This window comes from Apis florea, unplaced genomic scaffold, assembly GCF_048593485.1.
Source record: "Apis florea isolate Af1SG1 unplaced genomic scaffold, ASM4859348v1 contig_2291_pilon, whole genome shotgun sequence".
In the NCBI taxonomy this organism is placed as follows: domain Eukaryota; kingdom Metazoa; phylum Arthropoda; class Insecta; order Hymenoptera; family Apidae; genus Apis; species Apis florea.
In genome coordinates, this window is record NW_028256553.1 from 2,768,218 (window position 1) to 2,793,801 (window position 25,584).

General features: G+C 35.6%; 1 protein-coding gene across 2 annotated transcripts in view; it reads left to right on the top strand.

The window, feature by feature from the left end:
• Positions 1 to 25,584, top strand: part of Cow (Proteoglycan Cow) — a 174,026-nt gene that overhangs the window by 141,563 nt on the left and 6,879 nt on the right. For both annotated transcript variants that reach the window (XM_086903181.1, XM_086903182.1), the window contains exons 5-6: positions 7,825 to 7,970; positions 10,947 to 11,101. In XM_086903181.1, coding sequence (XP_086759307.1) covers positions 7,825 to 7,970; positions 10,947 to 11,101 — 301 coding nt within the window. The remainder of the gene's footprint in view (positions 1 to 7,824; positions 7,971 to 10,946; positions 11,102 to 25,584) is intronic.

The window sequence follows — 25,584 nt, forward strand, 5'->3', positions numbered from 1 at the left end:
TACACGAATGAAACAAAAAACAGTCACAATCAAACAAAGTAATCGTAATCAAATTAGTGTGATCATAGCCAAATGACAAATACAGTGATACAGATCTGTCCTTGTATAGCGAGTAAAAATAAGGCAATTGTGGCCAGAGAAGTAGTATAAGTCGATCATCGGACAATATAACATTACACAGATTTCCATCGTGGTTTCAAACTGAAACCGTAAAATCGATCAAACAATCTCGGTCAAACAACTGCATCCTTGCTTCCCTTTACTTCCGGCGTTTCAGAATTCACAGAAATCGGAAAAAACGCCTCGTAATCAAGCTTGTATTTCCCCTTTCCAATCCTCTTCTCTCTTTCCTTTGCCTCGAAACTTCTGCCTTTCGCCGCGATGGCAGCCCTCACCCGCTTCGAGAGTCGCAGAAAATCCGCAGAGGAGAACGGGGCAATTAGATGCATCCTTGGATGCTGCAAGCTGTCCATTATTGGGGATTCTACCGCCAGCGTATTTTCTCATGCGTATTTGTCCGCAGAGGACACAGAAAGAGAAGACGCCCGCGGGGGTGTATTGAATTAACGGGGAAGGGAGAGAGGAGGGACGTCAATCCCTTCTTCGAGAAATTTTAATTACACGTTCAATTTCGCCTGAAACGTTATACCTTTAGCTTCTAGAATTGTTTTCAAAAACCTCCATTCCCATTTCGACGGTTCTAATCCCATTCTAAACGGTGATTAATACTTTTTTTTTTCTTTTCCCTTCTTTTCCCTGTTCATTCCATTTATTATTAAAATAAAGCATATTTTAGAAGGAAAAGAAGTCCTACTGTTTCGACTACATTTTTCAGTAGTACATTTTAAAATGTAGCGTTGTCCATACAATTTTTCTTCAATTTTCTTCGCGGGGAACAAGCGTCGTCCCTCACGAAGGCATCAGTGAACAACTGTCCACCCAAAAGAGAGTCAACACACAGGACAGAACGAGCATCAAGGCCGGAGAGAAGGTCGTATTTCTGGTGGGTGGAAGACGGGTGACGGCCGTTTGTTATCCGGCTCGGAGCAACCGGATCGAAGGCCGAAGTTTCCGCGCTGCCAGAAATATAGCGACGTAGGAACGCGATGGGACAGGCAAAAGGGCGAGGAGCCAGGGGATTACATTTCGCATTCATGGAATTCCACGATGCCCGCGTAAATCAAAAGTTCCGTGTTGTTCATGGATGTGGTGGTGGTGGAGGGAGGGGGATCTGTTCGAAAATGCGTGCTCGACGGAACAAGCGTCTCGTAATCTCGCTCCCCTCTCCCTCCTTCCCCTCCCCTCTCCCTCAACCGGCCGGCGTCTCGATGTCGCGAGACTGCGAAATAAGGGATGAAAGTAGATAAAAATCGACGTCGATGGGGGTCGGTGTCGATCGAGTGTTTCGAATAAACTCCAATTGGTTTTTTTTTTCTTCTTCTTCTTCTTCTTCTTTTTCTCTCTTTCACCGTCGATTTTCCTCTGAATAACAACATTCGGTTCGGCTACTGGTTCGGGAAGAGTTTCACGGAAACTCCTTCGGGTATATGGTAAACGAGGGGGGAGAGGGTATAGTTGCGGAACTGAACCGGCGAATGAAATTCGGGAATTTGAATACAAATTGAGGCGAGGACATGGAGAATGGGATTACGGGGGAGGGGTGTTGGTAAACTTTTTTTTTTTTTATCTTGGCAGAGAAGGGAGCGTGCAATCGACGGATCTTTTTTTGTGGATATCGTGAATTTGACGATGGGGAGGAAGTAGTTTTGGATTGGCGACGTTCAACGTGGAGTAGGTAACGAAGTGGTGATTTTAATCCATTTTATTGAAATAAGTGAGTAAGAATGTGTTGGTTATAGTAGATATTGGAATATATTAATTAGTTAATAAAATTCTAAATCATGAAGGGGGGGGGTTGATTTGTTCCATCGTGTTTTGCAAAGTGTATAAGTAAATTTCATTTACTTCTCGTTCGCGTGTAAGATTGCAACAATCGTGAGCAACAATGTTATAATTATTGTGAAACACGAATCATCGAAGTTCGTTGCGTAATGAAGGAAGGGCGGAATGAAGAAGCGAAGCAATTTCGAAGGAAAATAATTTTCTCGTTAAGCGTTCGACTTAAACGAAGAAGTTTTCTTTTAAAACTCTCGAAATAAATTCTTGTATCACGGCGACAAACGTTCCAACTTCGATCCCTTCCAAATTTTCGCGACCAAGGAAGGATTCAAGGAACAAAAGTTTTTCCAATGATACGATCCATCCGATCGAAGTTTCGTTCTTCTCCTCGGATCGAGCCGATACATAAAAGTATTGGATTAAAGACGGATTGGCACGTTCATTATCAACCCCTCCCTCTTTCTCCTCCTTGCGTTGGAAACAATTTCGATGAAAGATACGAATTCGATATCAGAATTGGAAATTCTATATCTTTTCGTATCGATATGTTTCACGTTTTATAGAAACGGATACGTTTTACATTATCGTCGAACGGGGTTTTCCTTCTTTACGTAAAATTTTAATAAAACAATCCCACGTCTATTTTGCAATGCTTGAAGGAGCGCGATATAAATAAATTTCAATCTGTCCGGGTGAAAAATTTAGAACAAATATTGGAGAGAAGATTGCGGGGAGAAAAAGTTTTATTCCCGAAGAAAAATTTCATATCCTTGAAAAATATAATATAAGTAAAATAAATGGAATTCTACGAATTCTAAGCTCTTCTGGTATTTAACCCTTTGCAATCGAACGCGATAATATCTTTCCGGATAATCATTCTATCGTAACAACATTCGATCCCGATTCAATTTTAATAATCGTAAAGAAAAATAAATAAACTTGATACATTTTCTCTATCGAATTCAAAATTTCCCGCTCTTTTCTTCGTCTAATGTTAATCAATTCGATCAAAGAAGAAAATGGCGTCCCCGAGAAAGGGATTTAAAATAAAATTGAAAACTTAACCGTCCGGTAAACTAAACTAAACTAAACTATCCGATAATTTAACATTTATTTTCATTATTAATTATAACGGAACAAAATTTCGCATAATTCGACGCCACGTCATCAACGTGCATCCCTGCCAAGCTTTTAAAACCGCATCATCGCGTTTTAGCGAGCAGTTCCGTCGGAAATAAACTTTGGTAAACGTCGAGATGTTGTAACAGCGCTGTGTAAATTCGCTTGTACGAGCTCGTAACGTTTCGTCGTGTTTCGACGCGTACTATCGTCGGCCTCAAACGAGACCTCAAAACTGGAGGAGAAGGAGGAGGAGGGCACTTGAAACGTCCTGGTGAAACATCCATGCCTCGAACATCGCGATCCTCGGTCGCAATAAGCAGAAACAGTGGTTGGACAGACGAAAATCCATCCGGATGCGAGGAGAGAAGCATCTTTAGAACGGTCTTTAGAGATCTTCTCCGAGGAGAAGAAGTATTCTCGCTTGAAGATGAAACTTCTTCTTTTTATTCCTTCATGCGGGCACAACATTGCTGCCTCCACCTCGTAATTTTATCTTCTGTTTCTTTCCCGTTCTTTGACGTTTCTTAAGCACCGGTATTTAGGAAGGATGCAGCTGTTATAGAAGTCGTAGACGTGGAAGAAACGAATATTCGGAGATTTGTTTAAAATTTTAATATCCTGAAGAAAAGAAGTGGATCGTTTCTTGAAAACAAATGGAAAATAAACGTAGGAAAGAGATACGATGATGCCGTAATAAATTCTTATTTGATTTAGTAGGAAGGCAAAAATATTCGATGTAACGGAACGGGTGCAAGTGTTTTCAGCGCGTTTTATCACGTCGTCAATTTTTTTTTCTTTTAAATCAATTAATTATACAATTGGAAAAATAATAATAATATGTTATTATTATTATTATCATCGTAACACGTGCACGCGCGTGACGCGTATTTATTAATAATTGATAAAAATTTGCAGTTAAATTTCAGTTCAAGTTTTTAAATTTTATCAAAAAACGCGAAAAATGTTACGAAAATTGTTTTGAACTTTAAAAATTATCTTTTTATTATACATTTCACACATTTTGCGATTATTATTTTAATAAATCGTCCTAATTTTCATTATAATTTACACGCAAAATTATTCTCGCGTAAAATATAATACACGTACGGTTAAAATTTTATTCGCGAGGTGGCATTTCGTCGCGTCAACGCAACAAAATTTCCAAAATAATTCGTTGTAATTTACCAAACGATTTATACAACTCCAGTTGCGAGTATATCATCATCATCATCGTCGTCATCGTCATTGTTCCTCCTCTGTAAATATCAATATTCAATGCAACAAGATTCGTTTCCCTGTTCCCGTATTTTCCGTGGAGAAGAAATTTTCCGTAGAAAAGAATCACCACGGGCTGGTATTTCTTCCACCGTGAAATTATTGGAAGGAGCGGTGCTGGGAAAAATCAACGGGCGAATATTTCGAGTAATTTTTCTGTTTAATACAGAGGGGAAAGCTTTGTTTGACGACCGAGTCGATGGAGGGGAGAATATATTGCAACGAGAATGTAAGAAACCGTCCGCTCCCCGCGAAAAAATCCGGAATGAAATTAACGATTGACGAATCTGTAACGACGAACGACGATTAATTACGATCGGCGGTTTTCGTTTCGTCGAGCGAACGAAATTGCAATCGGACGCAATCGAAACGAACGTACGCGCGAATTAATTCGTTCCCGGAAGCAGGCATCGAGATTACGTGGCCAATCGACTCTGTCGTTATCGAGCCGATTGAATAATCGAATAGGCAATAATTTTGAGCGCGTGGTTTCGAGGGAAATTTTTGATTAGGTTAGGTTAATGAAAGAACGGGGAGGTAAGATTATAACGATTTTTTACGAATTGGAAAAGAATCTCGTTAATCAATCGATTTATTGCGTGCCTGTTCGATCGGGAAAGTGGATTAATTATATTATTTGTTATATATGTGTGTACATATGTATGTAAGTTGAACGATGGTTAAACAATTTAAAAATAAAATAAAAGTAGGCTAAGGTGACTGAAACTTGATCCGATAGAAACGTTAGCAATAAATAAATTTGCGTTAATTTACATAACCTAGTTTATAACAAAAATATTCAAAATGCTATCTGATATAAATAAATCGTATTTAACTGGGTTATCCTGCATTTTTTTTTTTTCTGCAATTTGTTTCATAAATACGAAGTTTCGATACAACAACAAATACATCGTTGTATTTCTCTTTTTATACCAAATACACGAAGACACGTCAAGATCTATCATTTTGCATAAAACAAAATGAAACCGGGTAGATATATACGGATCAATTTCGTATCTTTATTATTTCGTTTATTCATTCTACAACTTTTTATTTTTTATATTTTCACGATTCTTTATGAAAATGTATCTATTTCCCACTGTATTCTTCAATTATGAAAATCTAGATGGAAAATATTCATAAAATTATCCTTCTCCTTCTTTCATTTGAAAAGATTCGTATATCGATATCTAGAAAATATTTTCAATTCTCCTTCTCAACTGAAAAATGAAAATCTTGTTACTTTTATTCGTTTTAAAAATAATTATTCTAATTTTTGAGGAGAAATATGTTACATTGTACGAGCTGTTCAAAGAGTTAAGCGATCTTTAAAAAAAAATCTATCTACAACCCTTCTTCTCCCCTTTAAAGTCTGGGGGTCGAATTTCTTGAAAATGACAAGACCGAAAAGCCGCAGGCCTCCATCTTGATAAAGGAGTTAAACCAGCTTAATTACGGTGTTACTCGGTTTAAACTAATTATGCATTTGCCGACAACCACAAATTCTCGAGTCTCCCAACCCAACCGGTATTGTAGCCGAATCCGCAAAGGGACCCTTCTTTATTATACCGCCATACTTCTACATGCTAGATACAGAATAGATCTATCCAGTCCAATACATTTTTTACTATACAACGATAATGTATTACTCGATTGTTAGCATTTTCTTAATTTTGTAACGAACGGCAAAATTAATTCAGAATTATTGGAAGGAAGTAAATTTAGCACGTGAAACAAGCATGAAATTTATTTCTATATTTTATAATAATTTCAATCAAGCAATATATCTCAATTGATTTTATTTAATGGTTAAGTAAACGATACATTATCGCATATTAATTTCCGTGCGTAATTTTGCTCGAGAGGAAAAGTGTAATAATTTTCGTCGATCAATCGATTAGGTGACGCTAAAAAAAAAATTGAACGAAGTTATTAATCAGAAAAAAAAAAAAAAAGAAAAATTACTACTAAAATTATAAGAGACAATTACGATAACATTTATAAGACATTTATTACGTAACAAATTTACATCAAAAAGTTATAAAGTTTTATAAAAGCTTTAACAAAAGCTTTCATCATCACGTACTACTAATGTAAAACCGTACGTTTTACCGCGCATATGAAAAAAAAAAAAAAAAAGAAAGAAAAAAATAACGGTTAAATTAATTCTTTAAATTACATCCCATCTGCACAGAACGCCTATACGCATTAAATAACCACATATATACCACGTATATAACCACAGAAAAAAAACGATGATAATTTTAAATCATCAAGCAGAAAGATTTCCATTAAATTCTAAAAGTAACTTAATAACTTATTTAATTCGTAACCATATATAACTTGACGAAACAAAAAATTGAAACACAAGAATGCTTTCGAATATCTCTGTTGTAAAACTGTTTGTAAAAATATCTCTGTTGAACCAGAATCTTTATCCAATTCCCTTCCACCATGGTGACCATTTTTTGTTAAGGGAATTCTAAGCAGGAATATTTAACGGCCATAATATACGGCGGGAAGTAATAATATAAAATTATAATTAACATGGCCGCTCGTGCGCGCACCACTAAACGCATTATAATAGTATTCCAGACACCCCCTTTTCACGGTGCTCGTAGCGCAACATTGTTTGCGCTGGGTAAAGGAAAAGGCCTTGGTAATTTCGTGTTACGAGGATGCACTGGTTAATGATTATGAAGCTTGGAATTTTTTTTTTTTTTCCCTTCCACGTGGGGAGGGGGAGACGGTAAAATGGCGGGAGAATTTTAACAAAGAGCAACAACCCATCTCCTCTCTCTCTCTCTCTCTCGCGACTTTATCGACGTTATTACGTTATATAATAACAGGATACAGGAGGGAGTAACAGTCAAATTTATATTTTAATAGAGTTCCTCTGTTGCGCGGTGAAAAATATTCTTCGCGATATGAAATCTTTTAATTACTTTTTATTCATCGCGAAATAATAGTCCAATTTGTGCGTGTGTATATATATATATATATATATCTTTTTTTTTTTTTTTTTTTTTTTAATAAAGTTTCACTGTTCTAATGAAAAATCGCTTAATTAGTATTCATATTGCGCCATATAAAAGTTATACGCGGTTGAAATATCGGGCGAATTCGGGCTTTAAGGAAATTATTTTCCTTATTTATATAGCAATATATCGGCGAACACGATATGATTTAAAAAGATAGCGCTAATTCGATCAATGAGATCGAATTAAATTGGGAGGAAAGATGGAATGATGGAAAATATATTGATAAATATCGCAAAGTAGAAAATTGATTAATTCATTACAATCGTAACTTTTCCCTTTCGAGGGATTGGCCGTCGAAACGTGGGGAAATAAAGAAATTCTAGGAACAAAAATAAAGGGGGAGAAAGCAGCGAAACCGCGGTGGAAACAGAGTTATGAAAATGGAGGAACGGGAGAGAATAGGAGGGGAGATATACATTCAAGAGGAATTAAATTGTTGCGCGTGGAACAATTTTCGTTTAACGGCGCGCGCATTTTTTGTTTCCAGATGTCAAGAATGCCCCGTGGTTAAGCCGACGTTCCTTTGCGGGAGCGATAATCGCACGTACAGCTCCCCATGCCGGCTGGAATACCACAATTGCATCCACCACACGTCGGTCCGCATCGCCTGCAAAGGATTCTGCCCCTGCAAAGGTGAGGATACGCCGTGCGTGGCGATCGTTTTCCAAACGGAAATCGGCAATGTGATATAAATTCGACGTGAAAATTGTTCTCTGGATGAAAGGGAAATTAATTCGGATGGAATTATAACGAGGATATTATAATTCGATCGACGATCATTCGTGGATAGAGAGGGAAATTATTTAATATTGGATTTTTTTTTTTTTCTTTCTTTGGAAAGATTTCAAGAAGATATTTCGTTCTTGGAATGGCTAAAAGTATACAAATACGTAACGAATTTGGAAGTGGGAGAGAAATTTAGTAGAATGAACGGATAATAAAGATTGATGAGATTTGAATCGAAGGAAAGTTTTAACACATTTATATTGCGCGATAAAAAAAAATATTAAATCGACTTGAAATTTTAAGAGATATAAAAATCGTATGGAACCATGAGCAAGTTCTTTTCAAGATAATACAGAAGATTAAATAAAATTTCCCTGAATTGTAGGGTAGAAGAATTTTACAGTTCTTTCAGCCTTGAAGGGACTCGCGTGCAATTTATCCGCGGCACCCTTTCTTCGCGTGCGAACCAAGTATTCAGGTCAACTTCGCGTAGAAGCTGTTTAAAATACTCGGGATATCAAAGGAAGATATTTGAAATTTTTCGCAGTATCAACGATTTCATTTATCACTTCTCCACTATACTTACTTCTTTTTTCCAATCGTTCAAATTAACACGCGTAGTTCGATCATAAAACTTCATAAAAATCTCGTGTTCGTAATAAAATTTTCTTTTCACCGTGACTTGGCAATCTCGAATGAATGTTACAGATCTATATCGATAAATATCGATAAATATTTTTGTTGAAGAAAAAAGACAAGGATGTATAAATTATTCTAAATTATTCTGGGGAAGAAAATTGATAAAGATGGTCTTTAATACGAACTCCTCGATTTAAAAATGATATAAAAATAATATTTTATCCACGACGTAACGTAAAGTAGTTAAAGTTATTTCGAATTGTTATTTCTCGTTTTTATCTCTCATAAAACAAGAGATTGATACAATTTTTATTAACAAGAAACGAACTTTTGTCCATCGTGTGTAAGAAAAAGAAGGCATCCACAACCTTGAATATAGGGCAAGCAAACTCGATTTATTATCCGGGAAGCCGGTTTGATTTATCGCAGACAGGTTTTGAGAGGCGAATTAATGGTTCTGGGATTCTACTTCGATACTCGATATCGATATCGAAACAAAAAAAAAAAAGAAAGAAAAAAAAATTCTGATCAATTTTCCACAACGAATTTTCACGGGTTTCCAACAATTCTATATACGATATATTTCGTCTTTTATCCTATATCTATTTTACAATATCGTAATGTTATTCTTTCAACAATTGCATCTTGAAAAATACGAAATTAGGAACGTTTAATTATCCTAAACGAATCATTTCGTAATCTCGAATTCGCTTGGACGATTTTTCTAATTTTACACGTGGAATTAATTCGTTAGTTTATTCATAGGCAACTACACATAACGTCGGTTTAACAGTGGGACTCTGTTTGCGTCCCTCTGTCTGCTCCCAGGGACAAACATCCACCATGAATATTCATAATTGCTTGTTAGAACAATAATGTCAGTGTTAAAGCGTACGAGGCTGCACTGTCTGCGTGTGGATTCGTAATGTCGAAAGAATCTAGATCTAAGAAAATACAATTAACTTAACAAGAAACTATTTTTTTTTTGTTTTTTTTTTTTCGAATTCTAAATTATATCGTTCACATTTGAATTGTAATTCATTTCAATAAAAATAACGATTAATTTAAATTAAGTTAATAAAGGAAATTTTGCAATATGGACTTGGTTAAGTCACGTGATAAAGCTTGAAATAAAATTCTTGAATTACAATTGAGAAAATAATTCAAAATTTTGTTGAAAAGACAAACATAAAGGAATAATTAATTAAAAGCAATAAAGACACGCATTGTGAAGTTTTGTGCAAGAAAAATATAACATTAACGATAAAATTCTCTATCATCGAGCATAACGATTCTCAAAAACTATAAAATCCATCCAATCTACTTTCATACACAATAATACAGTTTCGAAATAATGGGGGAGGGAAAAAGAAGTCGTATGTATGTTTCAATAAAATAATAAATTATCTCGTATTATTGAGAAAATCCAAATTTATGACTCGGTTGTGTCGATTTGAAAACCGGAGGTCAAAATATCCATCAACGTCAATCCAAAACTACAAAACATGGTACAAGTGACGATACGTATTTGCAAAATATTCACGATCCAAAATGGAGTTTGATACGTGTTTGAAAGGATGGACAAACGGAATATTCGCGAAGGTATACGATATTCCCGAACGTTGTGCAATAATAATGAATGGAATAATTTTTATTTCGCTTCCCCCTCCCCCCTCCCCAATTTTCAAACGAAAAACACAATTTGTAGTTAAGCTTGGAACAAACAAACGCAGGTGGACTAATAAAGCCACCGTGAACGGGGCATAAAATATTCGGAAACAGGCGTGTAAACGTCGACAATCGAGTTTTATCGCGTTTGCAACGTCGCCGCGTTTGTTTAAAAATCATCGAAAAGCTTGTCGCCGCGTGTGTCGAATGCAAATGCTCATTTATTTACACGCGATTAATGAGCTTTCGTTCGGTCGTCCGAATTTCCTCGACATATCCCCCCCTCCTCCCTAAATTTTCAACGATTTTCAACGTCGTTACACTCTCTCTATCGATCTTTCGATAATACTGAATAATTTCTTTCGCAATTTAGAAAGCTAGAGAATATATATTTTAAAAAGGGGATTGTGAAAGGAATTAAATCATTATTAAAACAAATTTCCATAAGAAACTATTATTTTTTGGGGGGGAGGGGGATTTACAAGAGAGTGGATTTGGAAATTTAGGAAATTTATTTACTTCTTATTTATTATATCCTGTCGAACAATGCATTAATTAAAAATCGATTTTTTCCAGCTTCCGACCTTCGCGCCCACAACAAGAAGATGCAACTGCAACGACAGAAGGCGCTTTCTGGCAAGATGCGAAATCGTGACATAACTTTGACACCACACGTTTTCAACTATGACAATCATCATTACCAATACTTGAAATATTCCAAACGTGCCAAGGTAAGCTCAATATTTCATACGTTCATAATTTCTAAACTTGGGCATAATTTTTAAATTTTTTTCCTTTGAGAAATATCCATCTCCATTTTCCTTTCTTTACTAAAGGACTTTCTTTATAAAATTCTAGATTATTCTTAAATTTATACACGCAATTGACACAAAATACCCAATAATCCTCGAGAAATAAATAAAAATTAGCTCATACAATAGCGTACCCGTCTCGTAATACCCTTAATAATCCCCTAATCGAGGATGTATTATCCATGGAACAAGGATAGATCACGGAGAAGTTGCACGATATATCCCTTCAATATCTAACATCTCGCCAACTATATAATAATCGAGGCTTGCGATCAAAGTTTCCTAACTAAGCGTAGGAGCAACAAATTTTAATTACAAGATTGGTGGTTACACCGGGATCGAGCGGACATTTTCATCCCTGGTGTAATAACGCGATAATGCCTCGGCCGCGTTAATCCAATGAACTGATAAACAGGGCGCGTGTTTCCGGTTGTATCGTTTCTGGCCGTGGTCGAGGATGATGATCGGTCAATTATAAACGGAAATTATGACGTTTAATCGTCCCCTCCCCGTGGCGAAGGAGGCCAACTTGGTCGGTGGCGATATAAACACGGAAGCGGGGGCGGGGATAAAACCGCGAGAACAGGAAACAGAACCGCGTGGCGGCAGTCAGCAATTTGGCGATTCTGCTGAATCGTCGCCCCTCTGTGAAACGAGCGTTTCGCGCCAACCACCGGCGACGATTCGGGATTTCGAGGGTCGTTTTCGAGGGATCTTGCATTTCGCCCCGAGACACGCCGCTTTCTTTTCGTTTATATCTCTTTTCTTTTCTCTCTCTCTCTCTCCTTTTTCTCCTCTTTCCACCGATACACCTTTGCGCGGTGGAACGTGATGGAAATGGTTTCGTTAGAGTTTCGTTCTTTCTTCTTTTTCTTTTTTTTCTTTTTTCGAGGGGGAGAGCTTTTGCAAGTTGTTTGAACATGGGGGAAAAATAAAGATCGGTGGATTATTTAAACGAGGGAAAAAGAGAATGTTAGAAGCGGATGTTGAGAAAGTTTTTTGAAGCTTTCTTTTTTAGCGTTATTCTGAATATCATACAATTTTGTAGAATTGGAAAGTTCGATCAGAGAGTATTAGATCAAATTAAGACGAGAATATTTAGAAATATTTAAACTTACGAGTTATTAAATGATGAAACCAAGTGTAAATTACTTGCTGTTATTTTTTTGAATTCTTTTTCTTTTTTTTTTTTTTTTTTTGCAATGTAGCGTAGTATTTCAATAACTTAAAATTCAGTTTAGATTTTCCTCTCTATCTCTTCAGCCCCGACATCATCCTCTCTGGACGTCTGTTTATACCCTCATTGGCCAGCCTTGTCGTCGGTTGAAATATTCGCGGTTTCGTTTTGATTTACAATCGTTAATTCAATCGCCGCATAAACAGTTATAGTTTCGTTTATTCGCGGACGTGCAGGAAAATGCTCGTGGCCGCGGCCTGAATATTTCAGCGGGCACGGGGATTTTAAACGGTCGCCATTACTATTCGTATTAGGGGCTATGAATTATTTAAGTTGGAATCACAGATTCGCGAGATGAACAGCATACTGTCAGGCTAAATTGCAAAATAAATCTGGACCGAGGGGGAGGTTAAATCGCTTTCCATTTAACCATCCGCGAACCACTCCCCTCCCTCCGCCCTCCTCCCTCTTCCTCATCGTTCTATGAATCAGACTCGTTATCGTATTTCATCCAACGGAATGGTGGAAATGGCGTAAGATCCCGTGACATTCCTCTATTGCCTATTAACGCGCATGATGCTGCGTTCGCGTTGCATCACGTAGTATTGAAACTACAGCAAGGGAGTTGAAAATGTGGAATTGTAGGGGGATGGTGGTATTCCTCGGATGGATCATCCTTTGAATGTTGTTTCGAGAAAAATTACGAATGGCGGAAGAATAACATTTTTATCTGTGACGGAATTAATCTAAAAATTTCGATTCGATGTTTTTACCAATAAATAATAGGATAAATAAGTTTTTTAATAAGAATAGAAATGGATATTTTACGCGTTATTTGTTGAACGTTGAGAATTGGATAAAAAATGGTAAATTTAAATTAAAAAAATCGAGAAATTAAATTGTAAAATTCGTGTTTTTAATAATGAAAAGTATTTAACACTAAGAATGGAAATGTTTCGACATCACTTGTTAAACCGAGAATTGAATAAGAATAGTGAATATATGTTAAAATGATACTTAGAAGCTAAATTCGTGTTATAGAGTCCTTAATCCTAAGGATTATTTAGATTCTGGAGTCTCGTAAATTAGACTGTTAATCCTTGGAACCCTAAATTCCAAGATCCTAAGATGTATAATCTCAAATTCGAGATTTCTAAATTCTAACGAGCTATTATACTTTTGGAGTCTCGAACTTTAAGAAATCGAAATCTGTCCTAAATTCGTCCAAATTCTTTTATTTCGAAATTACGAAAAGAATAGAATCTCTCTCTCTCTTCTAAATCTAGAAAGAAATTTAATCCCTGATAATCTTAACGATAAAACTTTTGTCTCTAGAGTTTTGATATATTCTTTAAAAACATCCTAACGATCTAAAATTTCAAAACTTGATCTCAGAATTGCAACTTAAGGCCTAAATCCCTAATAATCCTAGCACTCCGACACATCCTAACTGCTAATCCTCAAAATCCTGTAATCTGAACTCTCATCTATAACGAACTAGAAACCCTTCAACAAGATACTCTTAAGCTAAAAGTTGTCTAATCAGGAGAAACAAATTTAAAAAAAAAAAAATTCTCAATTTCGAAACACTCTGTACTATTTCTAAAAAATCTTTAAAAAAAAGCTCAAACCCAAATTCGACAAAAGTCTTTGTTAACAATATTCGAGTCGAATTTTCCTTCCTACATACTTGTCCAGAAAAGGAATTTCAAAGGAAACAAATTTTCCGAATAAAGATTTCCTGTATTCCTTGGAAAAATCTCCAATTTTGAAGAATCTCGTACAAAACCATCCTTATTACAGCCAGCTAAACTAATCTCTCGAATCAAAATTTGTGCCATGAAGAAACTTGATCAACTTGGAGAACAATTTCAATCAGACTCAGAAATTCTTCTTGAAGGAATCTTCAATTTTGAAGCAGCCTGTACAAAACCACCCTTAGCACGGGCCAAGCGTTTGTTCGTTAGCAGCAGAGCTTTCGTCCCTGACACGACGACTTGCACACCAGGGGATACCTGGTGCTTCGCTGGGCTTTCTATAGCTGCGACCTTGTAATTTAAGGTTGAAGGTAGGCCGTGGAACCGCTCGATAAAACACCCACCAGTGATAGAAGTCTCACGAACGTAGGGATTGCAGAGGAATCGACCTGGCCACCCCCTCCTTGATTTACGCGACCCAGTCGATTTCTGCTTACCTCTTTTTCCCTTCTCTTCCCTCCCGTGTCTTGCACCTTCTCCTTTCCTTTTTTCTTTCTTTTTTTCTTTTTTTTTTTTTCTTTTTACGATCCAATCCTCCTTGGAAAATTTATGTATCGATTATCTTCACGATTTTCATTGTGGCGGAGATTCGATGGATGTCTCAGATCTGAATCAGGTGGGATCCATTTATCCCAACTTTCTGTTTCCGGATTGTTCTCTCTCTCTCTCTCTCTTTCTCTCGTTCATTGCTCGTGTTTCAGGTATGTTTTCTATGATCGCGGATTATCGTTGGATATTAATCGTCTCGTGGGTTTGACGGTTGATTTGTGGTTGGATTTATCGTCGTTTTTTTTTTTTTTTCGTTCGATCATTTTGGGGGATGGGAGATATATATATGGGGTGTATAAATCGATTTAATTTTCTGTTGCATAAAGGTGGAAACTCGTGATGAATACAATTCGAGTTTGCATAATTTGCATCACGATTGTGCGATGATGAATGAATTAAATTGGCGAGCATTGTTATTTTTTTTATTTTTATGGTTACACTAACAAAAGAGAGATGTTAAAATTGAAGATAAATAAAACCAAGATTATCGATATCCTTTCAATAATCAATTGTACAGATTACTTGAGAAGAAGAAAATATTCATTTTATAATAAAGTCGAGACATCCATAAAAAAAAAAAAATAATTCCATGATAATTATATCGCATGTAAATTTATTATCTCGTTCTTTCAGTAATCTTATTATTTATAAAACGAGATAAAAAAATAGAAATTCCAAATTATTACAATCACGTGTCGCCATATTATTTACATCAAAGAGTTTCGTCTATATTCATCAATTCCCTTGAGATATTTACTCAACGTACCTCGATTCAAACTCGACGTCTCTTTTCACACTTCAGGATTCTATTCCTATTCGAACTCGTCTCTAACATCCCTCCCTTTCAATCTTCCGGCTGGGTCACGCTCCTCGCGAAAGAAGACGATTCTTCGATCCTGAGGGCAACACAATAACTGCATTTCCCCCTTTTTTCACGTCCCGTGAACCTGATCCCCTTTGTTGCCCGGGGAAAAAACAAACTGAACGCAACCCTCCCGTATTTACTCCATTTCCGCCCTTCCGTCCAAATAGACGGGAGAAGCAGTGGTGTCGGGTCTTCTCCTCGTTGAAATCGAGGATCTGCATATCGCGTGGAACTGCTCGTAATTTCCTGAGAATCGGAGAGAATCCCTTTTATCCATTTATTAATCCTTTTGAACGAAAGCTTTTAGTTCGATCTTTTTATATATATATATACATATTCATCGAATTTATCGAATCTTCTTAATCGTTCGATGATTATTAATTATTGGAAAGAGAGATAATTGGATCAGTAGAGAGCGTTTGCAAATATATTCGCGATATAACTTCAGAGATACATGAAAAAATATGAGGAAAGAATGTCGAATTTTATGATGAATGCGAGCTTTTGTCCCAGCTTGTAGAAGCTCACCCCTCGTTGACAAGGAAACCACCCCCTCGATGTCATCGTTCGCGATTGAATGCAGGAATATCGTCGATAAATCGCAGCCTTCTTCGCGGGTTGCGCGCGTGCTACGCGATGAATAAAATCACTTACGAGGGGCCGTGGAGAGCGTTAAAAGAGAGCTTGCCCTCTCGTTCGTGACATTTAAATAACGAAGTTTTAACGATGCAAGTTTATTATTAAAATAAAATTAAAATAAAAATATAATTAAAAAAAAAAAAAGGAATATAAAAATACATTACTCCAGCGGACGACGGTGTTCCCTTCTCCTCCCCCGAGTTTCGCCTTTCTTTGTTAAAAGAAAAGAGGGGTAAGCATGAAAAATCTAGGGAGAGAAAAGTATTCTTGAAAGAAGAATATTCTTCTTTCAGTTTATTTCACACAGAACGTGACACGTATCTTCTTTCGCCCGACTCTAAACATCCCTTCGAGCGTCTTCGCATAATATCAAACTGTTTCGAACAATCTTTCAACAAACAATGTTGGAATTTCTGTTGAAAACTTTATAACCGAAAGGCTGGTTAATTAAAAGCAAAGATTATCGGTGTTTAAACGTTTAAACAGGGATCATTCTTGGAGAAAATAAAAACTATCAAAATATAGGGTTAACTCAAAACTATCATAATTTCAGACACAGCTCGTCTTTTTAGCACAAAAATTTAATCACAGACGATAATCTCAATAGCACAAAGTTTACCATAATTTAAATACGGCAATGATCTTTACAATCGAAACACCATTTATTTAAAAATCTTTATCTTTAGTTCAATTTTTGTCGTTCACAATTTTTCAACGATAACGTTGATCATTTCTTCTATTCGAAAACACCTCGAAAATCGTTCGATTTCTCCTTCTTGAGGACAAACACCCTCAAGATATTCAGTTTCACTTCTTCCTTCTTCCTCGTGGCTCGTATATAATACCGGAAACAGAAAGAAGGGGGCTGCGAACGTCGCTGCGAAATAAATAACGGGGAGGAGGGGGATGGGACGAGGAGGATACCAATAAATAAAAGTTGGAGAGGAGGCGTATATAGGTATGGCGAAATAGGTGGGGTTGCTTGCGTATGCGGCTGAACTGAAATTCCCTGGCACGGAAACTTACCGCCCGGAATCGGAAATTAGCGTGTTGTGCCTGTAAATCATAACTTTCTTTGGGAATAGTTCTACGCAGGCCATCGACGTTTCAAATGCGAACAGTGCTCGATAAACGTCGAATTTATACGTCGATTATTTTCGCTGCTCGTCTCGTTCTTCGTCCCAGAAAAACTAACGGAAAAATATCTATTTCTTCGAGTGTGCGTTACAATCTTATTGCAACGGCGTAAAAGAAAAATTAAGGTTTTCGATAGATGAGAAAGGATCGTGCTTTTCGCGTGTTATTTATCGATACAATTTTCCTCATATGGATTTGTACTTGTTCTTAAGGAATTGGAATTACTACTCGGAGTTTCGAAGTTTTCTATCTAATCTAAAAATCGTGGTTTTTAGGTGAGTTTTTCAAAAAAAAAAAAAACGTGCATTGCTGCAAGTTTAATTAGATTAAAATCGTTTTATCAAAATTGTTATTCATCTGGTGATCCCGAAGAGAGAAAAAAAGAAAACGAAAACAGAATTTCTTCTTATCACATAACTCATTACGATTAAATTCTATTATCCGTAATACGAAAAAAAAAAAAAAAAAGAGGAAGGATTTGAGAAAAACCGAAGAATTGTTTTTCCTTCGATATTTCCTTCCACCCGAATAAAAAGAGGAAAACAAGCACAAGAACAAGAGGTTGAAAAGAAAGAAATTTCACGTCTCTCGATGTAAAGATTAAATTAACAGTCAACAAGCAGAGAAGGGAGAGAGAGATTTAAGAATAAGGAAATCAAAACAGGGAACTATTATTCCCTCAATTTTTCCATCCAGGGAAGGAAATGAAGCGGCAAAGCGGCAACCACTGGCAAAATAAACCGCGAAGTTGTTCGCGATCCCAAGAAGATGTTACCGCCGTTTTCGTCTCGGTCGACTTAATTGAATCAACGTTTTAACAGAACCGGCAAACATTCTAGACCCCTCTGCGACACTTTATTCCCATCTACTCGGTTATTTTTATTCCTCATTCCTGCTCCTTCTCTCCTTCTTTTCTCCTTTGTTCGTGGAAACATTCTTGAGGAAACCGGAGATAGACGGGCGAAGGAAGGAGAGAGGTAGAGCCTTCGTCACTGGAGATACTTCACTTTTATGATTTTCATTCGACCGACCCGGGCTTTAACGAGAAACATTTGTTCGAACGTCGCGTCGCACGATGCTTCTTGCTCGAATGAAAACGATAATAAGGGAATCTGGGATGGCTCGCTCCTCCATACGAACTTTATATTGGCCTCCATTTTCTAATGGACCGAAATCCCATTTATTTCTTTCCCTTTATCATTCGTTAACTTCTATATTTCCCTCCCTGCTCGATCGAAAATTCCATTTTTTTCTTTTTTTTTTTTCAATCGTATCATTTATTCACAACTCATCATCGTGGAATTCGTTGATGAAGAAAGAAATTTTTACGCGATAAAGTGTGTTTAAATAGTTACGTTATTTGCGCATTCGTACGATACTTATATTTGTTCGATTATCGCCACTGAATATGCGTTTTACAGTGATATTGTTAAATTTTCCATCCGTTGTTATTATATTCATGTAATATTAGAGTAACGAATCTACTGAATATACCGATACGAGGGATTAGATACATGTATTTTTAATGGAAATTCGTTAAATATTGAAAAATAACGAGTGTTTTTAAATATATTTTAGATCGTGCAATTAGAAAGAGAATGAATCGCGTATAAATTCTATAAAGCCTCTATAAAATTTGTAAATTTTATTATAACTCGAATTTATAGATATCAAATCGAAGGAAATTCTCAACAGATTTTCACGAATATCGATCGTGCTCGATCGTTCAAAGTAGCCGCGCTTCATCGAAGAAGAAAGTTCACAAAATGGCGCGATACAGAAAGAGAAAGAGAAAAAAGGAAAAAGGGAAGAAGAGGCTGGAATGGCTACTAAGATGGATGAAAACTAGACGAATTAGGATGGAACAATACGATAGATTTTCAATTTAAAAAGGTTTTTTTCCAAGCGGAAAGCTTTTGTCCCATAATTCCCTCCTTTCTGCTCTACTATCCTCCCCTCTTGTCATTTGAATAGATTAGTCAATTCAATGAACATTTCATCGCGCGTTTCTCCGCCCCTCCCTCCTCCTCCCCCGTGTCTTCTCGATTTTCAATGGGTTTCGCTTTTGTCTTAGCTACCGGATTCCTCCGTCCTTTTTATCCGATTCACGGTGGTTGTATTGTCTTTTAAAAACCGGTGGCCGAACTTCATTTCGCAGGGAGAATCTCCAAGGGTGAAAAAAAAAAGGTGTGTCTCGTTAAAAGTTCTCGCGATAAGTTCGGATTTTCGTGACCAAGCGGCGTGAAAGTTTCCTCTGTTTTATCTTTTTTCTTTTTCTTTTTCCTTTTCTTTTTTTTTTTTTTCTTCCTTTCTCCAGAGATACTTTCGCTTCGAAATTTAATTTCATCCGATCGATCCTGTCTCCGCCGAGGAGATAGGAGGCAGCAAGGGTCAAAACTTTCCACTTGGGAACAAATTTCAATCGGGCGACATTGCGCAAACAACCGAGATTTTCATAGATTTATTGATCTATGCTATTCCGTGGAAAGAATTTTTTGAATTTTCGCGAGAATATAAAATAATGTTTTCATTTTCGTCTTCTTCGCGTCAAGTTTTTTACGTTTATTATAAGTATTTATAAGGATAAATAGAAATGTGACAATTGAAAGGATCGATCGATCAGAAATTTATGAGAGATATTCAAAGATACATGATAAAATAAAAAATTGTGGATTCTGACTTAAATAATTTGACTAAATAAATAACGAATTAAATAGAAAATTTTAAAAAATCGAAACGAAAGAAAAACCTACTAGATATTTACCTATTTTCTTAAATTATCTTCGGCATATTTGGATTATGCAGCATACGTATTTTTCTTTTCTACACAAAAGAAGACTGTTTTTCACGCTACTGCTATTTTTTCAATCCCTTTTTGAGCAAGGCTATTTTTTACTTTCCATTCTTCTTCCGTTCTCGCAATATTTTGATACAGTGTATTCGTATCTTGAAAACTGACAGGAACATTCGGACGAATCCATTCAGACGTGTCCCTGAATCAAGTCTCTATACATGTATATGTATAAGAACACCTCTTTCCCCATTTCCGTGGCCCCAAAACAGAAACGATAAAAGATTCAACCTCCATTCCGCCAGGATTCTCTCCTATTGGTCTGCCGAGTTTCTTTCTTCTTCGAGGAAAAGAGAGAGAGAGAGAGAGAGAGAGAGAGAGAGAAGGGGATAAAGAAGAACGAAGAGAAACAATAAGTCGCGCGGGAAAATTGAAGATAAACAACCGAAGGAAAATGTAGAGAGAGAGAGAGAGAGAGATGCCAGTGAATAAAGGAAATCTGAAAGAGAAGAGTGGATCCTCGAGAGAGGTGAAAAGAGATGGGAATAGTTTAATTCGAGAAGCTGTTTCGAAGCAAAATTAATCCTGGAAGCCTTCTTAAATTATTCCTCGCCACGCCGGTAATTAATACTTATCCCGTTTCTTCTATCATCCGTTGATCCTTCTGTATCTCCCTTCATTTCTGGGGGGGAGGGGGGAAACGAACGAAAGAAACAGGATAATTTATTAATTTTCCCTGAAAAAATTAAAAAAAAGGATCGACTAATTTTCAATAAGTCGACTTTAATTTAACGTATTTTTTTTATTATTATTATTATTATTATTATTATTATTATGAGATATTATGAGAATCGACGATGTTAACCTCTCGTTGTAAATTCGTTTTTAAAAGTAATTAATTTCCTGGAAAAAATTCAGGAATTTGTTTTTTTTGCAAGCACGAAATGACTCGATTCCATAAATGTGCAAAATAATTTTCAAATTTATTTAGCGGCTGGGCGTATCGTTGAATGATACCTTTTTATAACGTTTAAACACGACTTGATCGGTGTTTTATTAATTGTTTCGTTATAAAAAGGAAAAAAAGTAAATTGTTGCGTTATAAGTAACAATGTTTCAATATCGGAATCAAGATTTAAAATTTAGAGTGGCGTACGAAAAATTGCTGGTATTAATATTAATAGGGCTTTCGAAAAAGTTACATTGGAAGAAATAATCTTCCATTGAAAAAACGCGAAAAAATTTGAAAAAATGGGTAAATAATAAACGAAGAAATTATTAATAAAAATCGTTGAAATATTTTATTTTTAATAATTTTAATCTTGCTTTTTAGGGAACGAATTGAATTTATCGAATCAATAAATTTTCAATAAATGTTAAAATTAAATCGTTTCAACAATCTAATAAAATATGATTATTTTCAATTATTTTTAATAAATCTACGATATTTAAAATTTTTCTATTACTATCCAACAAAAATTTCATTTTAATCAATATGTTTTAAATCAATATTCATCTTCGAACTCTATGATTCATTCAAATTATCAAAACTATTCGAATTTAATACAAATAATATATCGAAACACGATTGCATCAAATATTAATAAGAAATGAAAAATCATTTAGAACCCAATTATCACATTTTCTGTGAAACTGATACTGGCAACCAATAATATATATCTTGTCGAACAATCAAATATTCACGCGATAACACTAATCTCATTTCACTCGAATTTCCGTTCACGTTAATCGTGCTAGAAAAAGAAAATAATCTATCGTATATCATATATACATCAAACGATCAGTAACGAAACAATTAATTAAACGTTTCGAGAGAGAAGATACGTTAAAATTTTCCTTGATTTCTATCAAAAATTGTGCCGTGTTCGTTAAATGCGAAATGAAAATGATCAGCATCAATTATCAGTCGATAATCCAGATTCGTTGGACATGGCTGCGGAAGATCGAGGGAAATTATCGAACGATCACGGTCCATCGTCGAGGTCGTTGCCAATTATCGGGCTAATTTTACACGGACGATACCGGATTATTAAATGCGGATGCCTGTATAATTTTGCTTAATCACGCGTGTCAGCTCGCAAGCTCGGCTGGGGAAATTGAAATATCGTTCGAAAGGTACTGTTATAATACTCTGTTGATAATTGGAGTTTTCAATATAATCGACAATCGGAAAAGTAGATAATCCATATTATTCGTTTTTGTTTACGAGTCTCTGACAACTTGTTATTATTTATTGATATTAGACAGCTTTATTAAAAATGATATTTATCAGGCTTTAATTCGACAAATTCAATTTGAAAAAATCATTATGAATAAAATTTCATTTCATTGATTGTTATTAATAATTTTCGATGTAAAAATTTACCATTAATATTATGAATTCCTTTTTTAATTCTAAATCTTTGTGAAACAATTCGAATTCGATGTGAAATATAGTTCGAAATTTGTAAGAAAATTTTTTATAAAAAAAAACTGATATTTATGAAAAGTATTATTTGTTTCATATTATTTGCAAAAAATATTATTCAACGGTACATCAAATCATTAAATTCCAAACACCATGTGTTTCGACCATGTGTAAAGCATACAAGTGAAAAAAATTGAATAAAAATAGCCAAGGATATCGGAAATGGTTTTAAAGAAAACAATTTGAAGAAACAGAACGGTTTGATCCTTTAATTACCCGGGAGGAAAACTTATATTTATCTCTCGGAGAATGCGTTCTACGGGTGGCGTAAACTCGAGACGGGGGAATCTAGAATTTCCTTTCGAGGGATGATAACCCCACGTTACCGTGGAAACACTGAATCAATAGCAGGACTAGTTTATTAACACGCTGAAGGCTAAAATAACAGATCTAAGAAGACTACTATATACCTAATATTCTCGAGTTTAATCGGAGGAAATAGTTTTGGTATTGTTGGAAACTGGAATTTATACCCTTTTACGAACTTGAAATGTATATTTAAAGATACGGCATAGATGAAAAACCGAAGTAGAACTTAGTTTCACAATCTTGTCACGCGTGTCTTTTGACCGAGAATAATTAATAATTCTATACATGAGGAAAGAAACGAAACATTTTTCAAGATAATTTCCACGAAATTCTTTTCAATTTCTAATTTCTAAGAAAAAAGTTTCACAAAGTTTAAATGCAGTATAAAGTTTGTCCTAAATTTATTTATGTGAAATTCCTTTTTAAGAAATTAGAAAATTCGTATAAATTTTCTATTCTAAACTTTTCACGAAAACAAATAAACTGACTATCGCTATTATCGATAATTAAATTGAGCCAATGCTCAATGATGAAAACGTTTGAAATAAAAAGTAGAGTCGTAGTAGAATCGGTCCTCGATCCTTTTTTTACGAGGAAGTCGAGTATTTTTCAATGGCGATGAAGCTCTCATTGGTCGACCGTAAGACCTGTACGAGTCGATAGCTCGTATTTTCGAGCCCAGACGAGGCGTCTTTCCCATCGATCCGACGGAAAGCGTCGCCAGACGACGAGGAGCCGTAATATCGTTACGGGCGGTTGCAACGTAAGACTCGACGACGTGCATGCCACGAGTAAACCTTGGACATGTCCAAGAATTTTTAATCCTTGCTGATTTTGATCAACATTTTAGAGCAATTTTGATTATACTTCGTGATTGCATTGCGTTACAGTCCAAGTTGTACCATATACAGAATTGTGTGTAAAATTATATTAAAGTATCGATGACTTGAAATAATTATGGAAGGATCAGAAAATTAATTTTTCCCAAATCCAAGCTTTTTTCTTAAGGATTTATCTTCAGACTTGTATCATTTGTCATTTGCTGTGTAAAAACAATCAGATCGTCGTATATCACAGAAAGAATCAAACTGTAATATTTTCAACGGGCAATATAAGATGTAAAATCATAAACGTATTTTCCAAGCATCGAAAACAATCCCTCGAGGGGTTGTGGAGGGAGGAACGGCGTAAAAGGGAGGAAGGCGGAAGATGAAGACGTAGTTCGATTGTTTTTTGCAAGGGGGTTGCGTATAAAGTGGCGCGAGGCGAGATTTGTGAGATAGGAATTTTAGAATGGGAGGTGAGATACATCGTTTCCGCTCATTGTTAGCAACCCTCCGCGGGGAGAAAATTAACGCTGTACAAACCTGGTTCATGACTCGAGCTTGGCTAAGAAGAGAAGTGAAAAACGAGAGATTGTGCACGAATGCCCAAAAGAACGAATCCTTTATGCCCCGCTCTTTATGCACACCAGACGTGTGTTTACCCCGAAATTACACGTTCGTACGGTTAATAATCGCATCGGCCAACCTCTCCATCCCCTTTTCCCCTACGTGATTTGGCCTATGGGAAGAATTGTTTGGAAAATTTTCAAATAATAATAGTCAGTAAATTTTTTGTATTGAGTCGAGTCTAAAAAAAAAAGAATATGATGTTCTTTTTTTTATGATGGAAAAAAGAAAATTAACGAAATAATTCTTCGACAATTCTCTGTAATAAATCGAATTGTAAAAAAAAGTTTCTCTTATTCTCTTCAATATATTGTATACGATGCAATGAACGTGTTAAAACGTAATAATCGAAGGATCAATGCACAACGTTTCGTTTTAAATTTCGTTTCGCATTGCTAATTTGTGAACAGGTTAGTGAATTAATTTCAACGAATTGCCCCGACGATATAATCAAACTCGAATTCGCAATCGAAGGATCATTGAATAACGCGTTAAAAGTATGTAAATTCGCGCGAAAAGATTTTTAATTAATGGACACGAATTGTATTATTCGTGGATAGAAAATTATTACCGATTCCTACAAATTCAGGCTCGCGATGATTAAACACAAACTTATTTCTGCACGTAATGGGCACCTCTCTGTTTCTTTGACGAGGAATTTTCAAATTTTCTTTAGTAAAAAAAAGAGGATAAAATTACTTTTAATTATTGGAAACTCGTAAACGAGATATTTGAAGATGATTTTTAAAAATGCAAATCTGAGGATACTCGTGTATCACAAATATCAAGGATCAAATAATACGATAGAAACAGGAGAGCGTTATTTTATATCTTTTATTTTTTTCTCTTTTTTCGTGCCTTCTATGCTTAATTCCAATTTCATTTTTATTTAATCTTGACTCTTTGAATAATTTGAATCGAATAATCTTATTATTGCATTAAGAATAGAATGGAATTAAAAAGTTAGGAGTCGACAAAATCTTCGACATCCTTTCATCTAACAACAAAGGAATTTTTTTTTTATATCATCCATGTAAAATTATCATGTCTATTAAGCGTATAATTTTATAATTTAAGTTTAATTTTTAGCTAAAGAGAGATTACAATTTCTTGCTGTCTTGCTTCATGCAACTCAACGCAACTCAAATTATTTATAATTCAATAAATAAAGTTAGTATTATAATAACCATTTTTGAATATTAATTTTTGTATTTAAAATCTTCCTAAAGTATTCCACAA